General features: G+C 35.4%; 1 protein-coding gene across 1 annotated transcript in view; it reads right to left on the bottom strand.

Moving 5' to 3' along the window:
• The window catches only part of LOC112949257, a 52,471-nt gene that overhangs the window by 12,343 nt on the left and 24,746 nt on the right, over positions 1-15,382 (bottom strand). The window contains exons 12-15 of the mRNA XM_026041637.1: positions 11,799-11,898; positions 2,134-2,173; positions 1,489-1,540; positions 550-661 (exon numbers count right to left, since the gene is read on the bottom strand). Of these exons, the coding sequence (XP_025897422.1) occupies positions 550-661; positions 1,489-1,540; positions 2,134-2,173; positions 11,799-11,898 (304 nt within the window). The remainder of the gene's footprint in view (positions 1-549; positions 662-1,488; positions 1,541-2,133; positions 2,174-11,798; positions 11,899-15,382) is intronic.

The following is a 15,382-nucleotide window of genomic DNA, read 5'->3' on the forward strand; positions in this document are numbered from 1 at the left end:
AATCTGAATAGACAAGTCCAAGAACAGCACAGGAGTTGTCCTGCTGGATTATTAGTGTAGAATGTTTTCTTCAGGTGTCAACAGTACTGGATTGGTATCATTCTTCTTTGTTACACGAAGCCTGTTTTATGGAATATGGCAGGACCATGGCCAATTTTTAATTATTTGTATTTTTAGTATTTTGTAAGTCTATTTGCCATTCTCAATGCAATTTTTTTAATGTAAAATAACATTCACTTACTTCCAGGATTAACAAAGTAAATTTGCAATTCACTTTTAAGTTATGTTTCAGTTTTAAGCCAGTATGCTTGTGTTTATAGTTGTGTCTAAGATTTAGTTGTTTTGAACAACCATTTATTTAAATACTTGCTACAACCTCCATTACATTTTATACTGTTCAATGCTAGGTTTAGGACCCTGCCTTTCAAAGAAAAGYAGCATTAAGTATTTTGCAGGAGAGTTCATGTGCAGCATAAGGTGGTAAAATATATTTTATGGGTAAAATCCAACACGGATGGTGATACATTAAGAAATAAAAGGTGTATATACCTTTCAATTCACTGTTCATCTTGGGCGGATCACAGGAAACAACTTCTTCTGAGGTAAATGTGAGATCTTCCTCAAATGTCTCAACATGCTCTCCATTTAAAAAAAGGTTGATCTGAAAAAATASCGATTTTTAAAACTATCTAACTAGATAAATCTAGTCCAGCATGTGTACAATATTTCTGATTAAATATGAATCTGGCACATTTTCAGTAATGGTTTTATGGATAAGGTGTGTCCCTTCTGAACCATTTTAAATAGCAAATAACAACAACAATAGCAATCTACTTTACTCCTAGAAGACAGTCTCATAAACAGAGAAAAATACAAAAAAAAAGAGTTATTGCAACAAAAAAAACATACTGCTGCATATCAAAGTGTTCTACCCAATTTCATGGATTTTAAAAGATGACAAATTTCCTCCCTATTTTCTTGAAGTGAAGCAGTACTATACAGAATCTTGCTTCACAATACTTACCAGTAAATCCTAAAATTGAAATCCAAAATCCTAATACTTGACAGTTTACAAATGAATTAATTTAATATCACTGACTATATGTAATTTTTGTGGAAAAACAAAGGAGCATCTGTTCATTTAGTAGATGGCTTRTCAGTCCTCAATGTCTTCAATCACATGCAGGTGATTGTTTTGATCAATCTCAAAAGTAAAGTCAACCCTGAATGATGTACTAATATATTTTACAAGTGAATAGTGAGTTTCTGTCTTCAGGTAAATTGACTGTTGTTATAAATTCTCTTTGATAAAGAAAATATAAAATAAATATATTAGGGGCTCTAAAAATAGCATATGCAAGGAACAGTAGCTTCTAGGAAATGCTTTGTAATGAAACTTACTAGTAAATGTTACAATCTTTAAGACTCAAACAGTTTTTGTCAATGACTTCAGTGAGAACAGAGCAGGCTTTAAGGAGCAGCTCTTACCTGGACATTGCTTTTGGGATAAAGGAAGAAGAATGGTTTCAAAACTGGAGACCTAAACACACAAAACAAACAGCATAAATCCATTTAATCAGAAATTAGTTCAAACATCAGCTCATGCATCTTTAGAGTAGTCAGACTTTGGAGGAAAAACAAAAAATAAACAAAAACTTAAAAGCTACTTAGTTGTGGTTAAGCAATGGTTTTCCAAATAACTTTGATAAGCCTGAAAAAAATCATTATTATGGAGCTTTATTTAAACTTCATTATTAAAAAAAAATTCTAAGATTTTGTAAAACAAAAAAACATACGCATAACCATTGAGAGAAAGAAAAGCAGAAACTTTAAAGGGCATCTACTGAAGCATTTCTAATATGAGGAATGTCCAAGCAATGTGTTGGTTTTTTTTTTTTTTTTTTTTTTTTTTCTGCCTTATTTTTTAAATCCTTAATGGCCTCAGGCATTTGGAGGTAAAAATCGGCATGAAAGCTTGAATCCATGACGGAATGATAAAAGTACCATAAAAAATATACATCTTGTCACTAATTACTGAGCATAATATGCAACTGAAAGACTTTTTAGTTGCTTTCTTTTTTATTGTAGTGTTGAGCAGTGGAAAAGAAACTTAATGATACAAACTGAACTTACACTCGTGGACGCCCTCCAACGACTCCTGTCAGACCAGGTGCTAGAAATGAAGATAAAAAAGAAAACGTTACAGGCACTTTCTCAACACTGGGACTCTTCTGTTTCGGGAGCCTGAATCATTCTTATAGTATATATAATRCTGAGAAGCCCTTCGCAAATTATGTACAGCATCACAAATCATTAYATCCAAACAATTTATGCAACAGATAAAAAGCTAACACACGTAAAAAGCACTTAAAAATTATTTCAAAATGTGTGAAATATGAAGAATTTGGTATTATTTCTGTATACCCTGCCAAGCAGGTACTACGCTTGGTAGAAAAATAAATATTTTTTTATTTGAAAATATAACAGAATTCTGAGCTGAACTATGTCTTTTTTAATAGGGTTTRAACAAATGGCTTTATTCTTGTTTCTCATCCTCCTTTCTCTTCTGCATTTTTCCTGGCTAATTTAGGTTAGCCGGGAAGGTGCTACATTCCTACGCATTTAGTTCTTAAGGTGCTGTGCAGTGGAAATCCTGTTCTCTTTGATACATGGGTAAATTTAGGGGCTTAAATCAGGGTGCAAACCTAGATTTACAGCACATCAACACCATGATTAGACTCTTGTCTAATCTCTATTAGGTCGCCAGGCTTTCATACAATTGAATTCATTTAACAGTTTAGTATTTCTGACAAACAGCTCTGCTGTCCCCTTCCTGAGGATGGGGATACATTATTTTGACACAGACAGTGCATGCATGATATATCAAGAGTCTATACCTGCTGACTTAGTAARGAAATGATAAATAGGATCAATTATGTTAGCCTAGGAACTAACATTCATGCAAGCAGTACCTCAAAAACAACTATGAAAAGTTGCTCACGCAATGTATTTACTCAAATTAAACCTAGCCTGACAAGCACTTTTCCTCATGCTTCTTTCAGGTGTGAATTCACTTTGTCCATGCTCCAAACAGACTGAAAGCCAAGTCACCGCGCCAGAGTCTAAGCCTGTGCTCATAACCTCTCTGTCTTGATAGGCTGTCCTAGCTTGGCCTCAGTGCCTTGCTAATRCGGACCTGCAGCAGTGGCAGCACCCACAGTGCAACACAGCGGAGGTCCCCATCCTGCAGTCGAATTCACTGGAAAAGTGATTTCACTGGAGTTACATTTAAAAGTGTATTTGATTAGCATTTAAAAGTGTGTTTGATTAAGTTTTTGAAAAGGGATGATGCTACATAAATTGTAGTTTTACCTTGTTCACACCACTCTATACTTGGAGACRCATTTAGAATCAACAATGCTTACATTCAGTGCATATCCAAATGGCTGACTCACGGATGATAATTAAGTAAAACTTAAAGTTATGGAAGAATTCTTTTGGCTGAGGCCAGTTCATGATCACTCTGCCAGCCTGGCCAGTGCAATTCTTCGGCATCATAAGCCTAAGTTCACATAAGCATAAGTTCACCAGATAAACAGTCTTCACTTACTGTATTTAGCCAGAGGCTAAAAAACACATCAATATTTGGAAGGTGCTAGAGTATTAATTACCATTCAATATTACCTCCCAACACACACACRCGCATGCAGAGTTAATTTTACTGAATCAAGCTCCCACTTTTTTGTTTAAGTTGCTGGAGAAGAGGCTGGATATGGTAAGGTCATGCTCAAAATATAGGTTCATAAAGTTAGTTCATGTAAATTATCTGYGGATTGTCACATGGTTGACTTCCTGCTAAGCAGCTGAACTGCTCATTAAGGATACCAGATTTTGCTCCAAAAATCAATTTCAACTTCCTGAAGGAAAGCTCTTCACTCGCCTGCTCTCACACGACAGTACTTGGCTCCCAAAACAAAGCAGTAACCTGAACACTAATAAGAAAACAACTCAAGAACAACAACRGTGCTCACACCACGAGGGTACAACCAACACCTTTTACTGCTATTTGCTATTACTATCTTGCAAAGTTCACCACTGTAATCCTTAGTTACAGCAAGCCAGTCTCTGGAAATAGTATAGATACCCTTGTAAATAAATACAATTGCAGAGCCAAACCACACCAATATCCAAGTTCCTCCTACCTAGGAGCACATATAAGGACAATCTATTTTTTTTTTTCTTTTACTGTATGTAATTCCTACTAAGATTTAAACCATGAAAGAGGAACTAAATCTTAAATTGATTTTGGTTTATGCTTGATGATTTGTTATTTCTGTAAACGGTGTGAGAGCAGAGACCTCACCTCCCATAGCTCAGATCCCCACTGCATTTCTCAGGTAAAGCAGGGAGAAGACAAACAAAGGTGAAGTATAAGCAGGTAACAGCTGATTTGCCACTAGCAAGAGAGCTATTTCTACAAAATTAATTGTGATCTCCTTAGAGCTACTGCTGTCTCGGGACACTTTCAAGGCAGGAAGACCTACTCATGCTGGACTTCATGCTCACTCTATGCTGCTTGCTTAATTTCTGCGCAGATGCCCCCCCACTCCTTTCTGGAAGACAACTTATCTTTGCCTACAGTGACATGTGGCATAACTCATTCACTGGACTTGCAGACAGCCTAAATCAGCATCAAGTCAGATTATGAGGTATCTTGAGGCCGCTGATCTTGTTACCTAGAAATTTTGCATGGTGCACCCCTTCCCCTCAGAACCCATGTCTTAGTCCAYCACAGCAGATAAGTGCCATCAACCATGGTGTCACCCTATCTGCTGCCATGAGCCTCTTGAAAATGTCCTTTCCCTTGCAGTGGGCCAGGACTCCTCACTGGCAGGTAGCAGCTTCTGCTCCCCCAGAGCAGCACTGCACCGGTGCACCACACTGAGCTGAATGCCTGTGCACAGTTGACAAAACAGAGCCCTTCCTTTCAGTCTGTCAACGCTCTGTTCAGCARCAGCTTTGGTTATAGAATTCGTCTGGTGTAATCATCGTATCAAATATCACCACACTTATTTTGCCTCCAGGGTCAAATTCAATAGGCTGCTGTTTTCGAGACCATTTTCTCTTACAATGCCTGAGGAGATGGCCTGATACTAATTCCTCTACGCAGCCGTGTGCTTAAAAGCTACAGGTCAGTACTAGGGATTATGCCATTTAAATGCCATTAGTTTAGTTTCGTTAACTTCCAACTATAAGGTATGTTTGGAAGAACAACAGGTACCAATTCCACTAAAGTCAGTGATAGCTGTAGGCACACAGCAYTGCTGTAATTCACTGCTATCTAGGCCACTAGGCTCTCTTTCACAACCCTTCCTCWGAGAATCAGCCTTAGAATCTGAGAATCAGCCTGAGAATCAATTTGAGTCTATACTAAGTCTACAAAGAAAGTGAATTATTTCTTAGCAAATGCTTCTCTTCGCTTAATCTGTACAATTCTCCCTACAGCCTTGCACTACCTTTTCACTGTATGATTGCTCCCTCTTGCCACCTTCCTGTCTTAATTTTCACCCTAATTTAAGAAAAACAAAGAAACAACAACAACAACAACAAAAAACTAATAAACAAAAAACACAAGTCTTCATAGCCACTGTGTGTGTGGATGTCAATACATTTACACATGCAGCTTTTTTCCTTCTGTCTATGATTCTTCCAGCTGCAAGCGACGTTTTTTTTTTACCAGTAGCAAGTGTCAGCCAAAGCTGAAGGATGGAAAAAACATCCCAAGAACCACTGCTGGTGGTTAAAGCAAAGCTCACGAACACCCACAGCCCGTCCTTCAGCATGGCTGCGGTGACAGGCGTGCTTGTAGATAATGCAAGGTAAAGTCTGATCAAGTGATTCTTCTTGRTACTGCAGCTCCACAGAGTCCCCTACATGATCTCATATATATGTTTTCTCTTTCCCAGTATGTCCCCTGCATCTCAATCTTTTTTATTTTCTTATTGTATGAAACTTACCTGAGGACTTGTTTGTAAATAGCAGCACTTTTAAAGCTCACATATCATCCTGTTAAAAATACAGCAAGTTTCCAACAAGTTTCAAGAACGCTGCTACCAAAAAGGAGTAAATAGTACCTGGCTTTACTGGAAAAAGACAGGACAGTTCATGTTGCTTTACATAAGGGCATGCACAGCTTGCCCCTCCTCATCCTTTGTCACCAATTCTTCTCTCCTCCCTTGCCCCAACTCTGATGTTCAAACAAACATATCAGAGTGGTTTTGCTGAAAATCAGCCCCAGGGAAAAGAATACTTAAAATCAGCCCTGAGGAGCACCAATTTAAGTATGTGTAATTGCCATGTTTTAATACATATTGCAAACAGATAACCTATGCGATCTCTCAAACCCTATAAAATACCCTATGGCAAGAAAAGCTTCTGTGGAAATTTGCAATCAACCTATGAGATTTAAATCTGCATTGAAACAAACTTCATTAATACCAGCCCTCGGAAGTGCTCACTAGAGACTTACTGGTGGGAAAACCTTCTATTTTGTCTCCTTAACAGTTCCTCTACCTTACTTAAGTGGTACTTTAAAGGCTAGATCTAATTCCAGTTTAGTATTAGTTATCTGTTAACCTACTCTCCAATTTTTAAGAGTTTTTGAACAAATCTACATACATATATATATTATGTATCTACATACACATATGACAGATCACAAGAAACTTGTTTCACAAAATGCTTTGTGAGTTAAAAAAAAGTCAAAATGTACTGACTAGTCAAAACCGAAGAGCTAAAAATCTTTTGTGTAGTTTAAATTCAATAAGTGACACATCTTTCTTTGTAACTTTTGTGTTACAAAACATAATCATGTCTCATTTGCTGACTTGTATTTTTTTGGTCCTAAATCATTTGCCCCTCATATTTCCACAAACAGAATGAACTCAACCAAAGGTCAAAGCATATATATATATACACACATATATATATCTTAAAATATGGAATATGTGCATTTTTGTAACAGTCAAAAAACCCTAATTTCCAAGAATTATGTTCACTGGTAAAACAGAACCTGAAATCCAGGATTTTACAGTCAACAGCACTTACAGTAGTGTTGAGTAAAAATATAAAGTATGTGCAATGATTGTTTATGGGGGTCAATTATATGTCCTTAATTATTCTATCCATGTCCTTTGAACAGAGCAGATAAAATATCTTCTGAAGTATTATTCTCAAACAAAAAAAAAAAAAAGGGGGGAACTGCAGTAAATTGTTAAAACTAGGACACTTCTCGAAGTATCTTCCAACACACTTACGAGATCAGTCATAATATTTACATATACTCAAGCACTTTAAAATATCAAGTTGGATTAACCAGCTGTCATCTTAGTGTCAAACTCCGGTCATTTCAATGTGAAATAAGGGTCAGCACATTATTTCAGCTATTACTGAAACATTTCTTAGCTACTGAAGCCCTAATAAACTAAAAATGCCAAATTCCCTCAGCAAGGCTCTTTCTGAGCCATTTTTACATTAGATTTTGTTCTGAATAAAATATTTGAAGTTACAAAAAAGTTAGATGGGATAGGGAATTTAAATATTTTTTTCTTTATACCATATCTAAAATGCTAATTGTAAATCTGTACTAATTGTATATTATGAGGACACTTTCCCTTACTACAAACCTGGTCTATGGTTATTAGCTTTAATGAAGCAAGGGTGAATTTTCTTTGACTGTACTATGCAGAACTGACCCAAACTCCTGCAGGCTACAACAGACTTAAAACCCTGAGCTCATGAGCTGAGGATTCCTCACTGCTGGGCTTCAACAGGCATTCCGGCGTCTTAATTCCCACTGCGATCTTAACAAATTACACAAAAGCTTCCTCTGTAGAACAAGGAAAGGGCTCTAAAAATCCATTCTGTTAATGCTAAACATTACAGACACACGTAAATCCTTCTTTTCCGAGCTTATGATCTACTCTCCAAGTACAGAGAAACAAAACTATGTAAACAAAAGGTATGATTTTACTAACTGGAGGTTTATTTAACTCAGGTAATAAAAAGTAAAAAACTTTTTTTCCCAATTTTGCAATTAAGTTTTTTTTTTAAGCGCTTTTATCTCTTTAACCTTGTCATAAAAGCAGGCTCCAAATGAAAACTGATTAAATATCATACTCAACAGAAGTTTACAATAAAAGTGTTCCCTTCCAAACACAGAAAATAAACAACATATCACTCTCACAAATCACATCTCTGTACACAGTAACTTCAAATTCTTCTCTAGGCTTAAGAATCTCTCATGCAAGCTTGAAACTGAGATTTGTAATGCAGAACATTACTGTATGCTCATGCACCTCAATGGTCTTCAAAAAAAATCAATGGTAATTAAAAATAGCATGAGGAGAAAAAAACAGGAAATAGCTATAAAAATTCTAATAATTTATTCTTGCTTATCAAAGTTCACATTTTTAAAGAGGTGCCTCTCCCAAACTTCTCTTGCAGATTCCACATCTTTTATTTATTGCAGGGCACACATACATAAGCCTCCTTCATCTTTCCCTTCGATGACCTGGGGGCACAGATTCTAAAGCTTTCTCCTTTTATAAGAACTACTGCTCCTATATAAAACCATCTATTATATATAAAAAAAATGTTTAAAAACAACCAAATCTGCAAAATCAGTGAGAAGTTAAGAAACACAGATGTGAAAACTTGTGCTTTTAGCTGTGTTAGTGGACCTCATTTCTGACATGCAAGACAGCACTCAATTTATAATGCTCCTCAGCAGGGTCTTAAATGATTCCTTTTCAATGGAAGTGTTATAGGTTCCTTTTCTTTGCATCATTGTTTTACCCTTATATTCTGCATGGTCTGAAAAAAGCATGGTTTAGAACTCCCTTGAAAATTCATCAGCTCAAAAAAATATTAAATGATTTCAGCTAAGCTTAGAACAACTTTTTTTTTTTTTAATGCTGGCAATTAGAGGAATACCTCAATAATAGATAGTTCTCATACTCTGATAGTACTGCCAAAATAAAACCAAGTCTAGCTCAGGGTGGCAAGTCTGACTAGCAGATGGAATGAACCTGAACACTTCCAGTAGTGACGGTGCTCCTGGATTCTGTCACAGGAGATGCAGCCGGTAAACACACACAAACCCAAGGGCCTGGCTTACTGCTGCCTCCCCTCTAATAAATCTGAGTACAGATAAGTCCTAAGGACCAGAGCAGGAGCAATTAGGACCTCCCTCCAGCATTTATTACAGAGAAAGCAGAGTGTAGAATTCTGACTGAAATTCTTTTTGGGTCATTCCTCCTTCCGCTATCTCAGGAAAACATCTCCAAGGCAGGGATAATACTTTCCAATATTTCTAAACACTGTAAAGCTTGCTTGGTTCACATCTACACAGCTTTCCATTCTTGGATGAAAGGTGCTGTATTTGACAATTACCAACTGTCTACATATTAAAATAACTGACATCAAGCTGCTACTGAGGTGAAAAATTGTAGCTATAATCACTATTCTTTAACCACTAGACACGGTCCAATTAAATGGAAGGAAATGTCTAGATTTTTTTTCTCTGTTACAAACTAAATGAATGTTATTTCCTAAAATTCAGTCAAAATGTTCAAAATGCAATAGATTCAGGTATTTCAACTCAAGTGATGTTACCCTGCAGATTACCAATTCCTCTTTTATCACTGCTGTTGGGTTTGGAGGATTCTTTCTTCCTACATTTCCTCAATTTTGCATTAAAGAATTTCAAAAAATAAGTTTGTTTGCAATCACTCCCATAGYCACTATCTCTCCTCCTGTAAAAGATACCTAATGCAGGAGAGCCATGCAGTGTTGTCTGCAGAAGAGTGTCTTTTAACAGTTCACTAGAGGGCATTCCTAGGTCTGCTGTTGACAACAAGTTTCTCAGCCATCACTACAGGCAGAAACAAAAAAGTTATAAACCCTTTCAGTATAAATACACTGCTAATTACTGGTCAGCAGTGTTGAACTGATTATTTTCCATAGTGAGACTTAGCAGTGAGGGCCGGCAGCTTGAAAACTACTGCTGTGGAAGAATATCAGAACATTCAACCTACTAAGTATTTAGGATCCCAAATCAAGCCACTTTCTGCGTACACAGGATTTATCTGTGCAGCTACTACGGAAATTACCATGCAAAAATAACCAAATATGACTGCAAAATCATTTTAATAATCTTTTAATAATCTCCACAGAAAACGATGCATAGTCAGACTGCCTACTTATGGGCTTGGTTCAAGCCTTTGGAAGCCAGTCAATAAGCAGTCTCAGTTACTGTCTGACACTGGTAATTCACCCTGAGGCCAAAAGATCCTGTAGTCCTGAACCTGGCAAGCAGATGAAGAGCTATTTATCGGCGGATTCCCCAGATGGATGATTCCAGAAGCAATGGGAAGGTTTCCCATTGCCGGTCATTAGTAGCAGTTCTATCAAGTGGATTTTTAGTGAATAAATGCTGCAGGATGTTCCAGAAAGTTCATTCAATTCCTTTATAAAGCAAAACCAATGCCTCCACACTTATCCAACCTGCCTGCCTAGCCTTCTATCTGATTCTGAACATAAACGTATCTGGATCTTCTCCTGGAGCTCTTGGAAACAGCTGTCCCAGGGCTTGCCAGCCACACTGAAACAGACATTCATATACTACAGAAACCTCAATTTTATACTATACATTGACACTCCACCCATTCCAGGTGCAGATTTTTGACAGCTATAAACACATATATGATAATGAATAAGTAYATATTTATCTTTAGTTTTAAGTGTATCTACTTGAAAAATGAAAAGGSAGAAACTCCTACTGTGAAAAACTACCTTTCATTTCTTAGGAAAAACTTTTTGGAAACAGTTTACATTTACAATAAATGTTGATCCAATAGTTTTTGCAACTGCAAATTATTTTTTAAATCTTGTCTACGAATATACCTAATTAGTTCTGCATTATTGTTTTCTATCTGGTAGAAGGAAAAGATAAAAACATTTTAAAAAAATGACCATTTGTTGACCCTGCCTCTATAAACACAACTTTTTTTTTTTTTTTTAAAAAAACCCACTATTATATTAGCTATTTCTCAGTTACCACTATGAAGACACAACATGCACACTTGCATACAGTTTTAAAACCACTGGAAATAAAATGTTCACTAAGTCCTTTACTGCAAAACAGAAAAAAAATCCCATTAACCAGGATTCTAGATTTGCTATAGAAGTTGACAGATTTATGTTAAGCTAATGTAACTTAATTTTGAAGATCCTTCAATGCCTCAATATACTCTTCTATAAATTAGCTTAGATATTTAACAGTAGCTCTGTCCTTGGAATTAACTGTCCAAGTTTTAAATGGATTAATAAATAAAAAAGTGAGTATCCATACAGTGGTAGCAGTCAAATCACAACATCTGAATGTGCTGCTTAAACTSAGCAGTGACACATAGAAATCACTTGCGAATAGAACAGTAAAGAACAGCTTGCTCAAAGTAGTCAAGGAGTAACTTCCTAAAAAGTTAAGAGAATACAATGGAATTTACAAAGGACTGGTGCAAAGCTGCTTTTTTTTTCCTTTTGTTTGCTTTTTTTTGATTTTTTCATATAACAGAGAAGGTAAACAAAAGAAGCAGATATATATCTGAACAGATGGTCCTTATTCATTAGTCACAAAAACAGTTAAAATGTGTGCTTAAACTGAGACATACATACATATATGTGTGTATATACATATATATGTATGTAACTAAGATGTATACGATGCAAGTATTTACCCATTCCTGTTCCAGCTGGTGCAATCTCTTTGGAGAAGATTTCTACAGCTTCTTTTTGCTTATGGTGTACAGCAAGCCAAATAACAGCTTCCCGAGGACCCTGTTTCCAAAAAGGTAGAAAATAAGAGTCATAGGATTAACTTAYCTGCACAGCATTAAATTTGTGAAATTGTAGAACAATAGTAGCTCACCATTTAGATTAACAGAAATTTTAGTGAATGCCACTACTAACAGCTAGAATAATGTTCATTCGGGGATATTTCAAGTGTAGCCAATATCACCATAATTTTCTATTATTGATTTTATTTACCCTGAAATCAACTATTGGATATTTCACATTTCATGGAAACAGCGCATCTTCTACAGTTGTCTTACAGCATTAAGTACTAAAATAATATTTTACAACAAAAGAAACATTTTGCTTCGTTCTCAGTGGAATAGGCAAACTAACTTTCCTCTTATTTTAAGCCTATTGAAAATATTTGAAATTACATCAGACAGCCACATTCTCTTACTTACATTAAAAAGTAAGCAGATCTCCCGAGGGAGAAAATAAAATAAAATAAAATAAAATAAAATAAAATAAAATAAAATAAAATAAAATAAAATAAAATAAAATAAAATAAAATAAAATAAAATAAAATNAAAATAAAATAAAATAAAATAAAATAAAATAAAATAAAATAAAATAAAATAAAATAAAATAAAATAAAATAAAATAAAATAAAATAAAATAAAATTCCTTGGGAGTTAGAAAGAAGATTGGAATTTATAAAAACCCTGATGTTTCTGAAGATGCCCGACACCGATCTAAAGATAAACCTGACAGGTACACTGCCCTAATCTACAGTCAGCTAACAACCCCTTTAACAAATAAGCAGGCATTAACTATCTCTCATTGGGGATTTTCATTCTGGAAGAATCTCTTTCCGACAACTGAAAGATCTTCCATAGGATCAACACATCAGTAAAAGGCTTAAAGTGAATGCCAAGACTCACTGAAGGYAAAGATAAGTTTTTGGTCTATTAGTAATACTTTCTATTAAATGCAATTCCTTTATACTAAAGAAACATAACATGGCGCTCTTATGTATACAGAAATAGTCAGCTATGTACCTGGCCATAAATTTTAAATATTCTTCTATTAAATCTAAGGTAGAACTTTATATCTCATGAAGCCAAATTAAGCTTCTGTCAAGCAAACAAACACTTTTATTATGTGTACTTTCTTCAAGAATTTGCAGCCATCAGTAAGAACGTTATTGGATACCCCAGTCTTTTAAGTAACATTTCAAAGTGGAGGCCTGTTGCTAAATCTATCTCCCTTCTTCAATAAATTCATTGTTCACATGAAGTGGTTCTGCATAAAGGTAGCAAAATCTCTGGTTCAGATTGTCCCACAAAGCATCATGTAAGTATGGAATCCTGCTGAAGGGTATTTCTTCTTTCTGGTAGCCAGCTATATTACACAATTTAAGTTCATGTTAAGTTCATGKCCAGTTCATGTCCAAGGTCACATCAGGCTTACATAAACTTTAGTTTTTCACTTCAGACATGATTCCCCAAGCTCAGTTTCAATTTGTCTTTCTCTATGTCAATGAACAAACAGAAAATTTCTAAAGGTTATCAAACTTGCAGGGAATTCTTGACTTACTTAAATGAGTGCAAAGCTTGAAAAAGATGAGTTTGACTAAGAGAATAATAAGTGTTTTTTTCTCCACCTTCTATGTCCAGTTTTATGTCAACAGGAAAGCATATATTTCATAGAAGCATGAAAAAATGTAACAGGGTGTTTTCCATAGTACTCAACGGACTTGATAATTCTTCAAATGTCCCGTCTAAAGGATACAAACAAGTTCAGTAGCTATTATACTAAAAACATGATGTACAGAAGTGAATAAAACCTCCAAAACATAGCTACTTACAGGTGAAAAGAATCTTTTCCAGGAAGAAAGGAACTACGAGATTTTGGGAAATTCAAGATAGTCTGCCTCTATTCCAGAAGAACCCAATTTACTCCCTGGAACTCTAGCAAATTTAACAACAATGTAAGATCAAACAATCTTCCCCCTTCCTCCCCTTCAAATTTAAAAAATGACTAAACATTTTCCATTAAAAAAAAGAAAGCTAAAAGCTCACCTCTTTGAAATAAACAACAAAACTAACTTGCTATGTCTAAACTCCTGTTTTGCCTAGCAAATCACATCTTTTAATCATATCTCCCAACTATTAATTATTTTAATTGTCCACAGTTCTGTAAAGGCTGCACTCTTTGACAGCATTACACATAAAAAAACCAGCCCAGAACACTAAAAGTTAAGCTTTTGGAAATACTGATGTCTTGTATATTAGAGACATTTTCTGGTGTGCATATAGTACCATGTGCCAAAAGCAGTATTGTATGATGTGTTTATGTTAGAAAAATCTCAATTCAGGAATAAATTCAACAATATGTGAACATGGATGCATCCATGTGAACATGGATCCTACTGGYAACTGCTGAAATGCTGTATATAATGCATGTTGTAGTGCTCTCTACCAAAATCTTGGATACTGTAAGATCATCCAGAACTACTCCATCAACATGTATCACTAAATTCTGTCTTCTAACAGACAACACACAAAGTCAAAACACCTGAATGAACAAACTCCCTTATGCCAGTTTATACGAAGAGAGGGAAACTTTCTGACTTGACGGTTGCCAGTCAGCTAAGACAACGATAAAACAAGCCTTGTTTCAGTATTTTTAAGCCAAATTCCAAATCATTTGTTAATTTGAGACAGAATTTCACTACTTACTACTCTAGGGGCATGTCTGCAGAGTACTGTAGTACTGAAGTGCTCTAAACTGATGCAGTTGTAAATCCACACTTTTAGTTAATTTGTTTCACCTTTTTAAGTAGCTACTATTTAAACATACTCATAAGTGTCAGATGCACTGTTCATTTCTCAGTCTCCAAAATCCCTGCCTGGAAGAAACCTGCAAAGATTCTATCGTGCAGAAATACCTGCAAATTTGTTTCACATTTTTATTAGTTTGCCTCAATACCCATGTAGGCAAACCCTAGAAATTATTTGTATTAAATATAGGTTTATTAATATTTAATGACATATCATCTTTGACAATGTTAGATTGTTATGAGAACTGTTACTACACAGCAGATGTACAGCCACTAGTAATAATTAGCTATTAGTAATAGTTAGCAGGAAATATTCTTGCAGAAAACACACTTCTGCATTCACAATTGTTTCCTAGTTTTAAACTCTCATATCTTCAAAATCCCATAAGTGCTATATTTATTTCCTTGCCAACAGATGCAAGATAATGAATGACGCAAAAGATCTACAAAACCAAAAAAAGGAATTGTGTTCTGAGTGTGTGAATCCAGTATTGAAACTGAAGATGCACACTATCCTTAACAGTATCATGACCAAACAGCACAAGAAGAAATAAAAAAAGACATTCTCCGTGAAGTCTTAAAGTTGTGCTGGAGAGTCAGTAGACAATAGATTTTAACTAATGAGTAAAGTTATGYGCTTATTTCCACATTCAGCATAGCATTAAGCATACATTTTTACATATA

This window comes from Nothoprocta perdicaria, unplaced genomic scaffold (assembly GCF_003342845.1).
Source record: "Nothoprocta perdicaria isolate Ctin4 unplaced genomic scaffold, notPer1 scaffold_29, whole genome shotgun sequence".
NCBI lineage: Eukaryota > Metazoa > Chordata > Aves > Tinamiformes > Tinamidae > Nothoprocta > Nothoprocta perdicaria.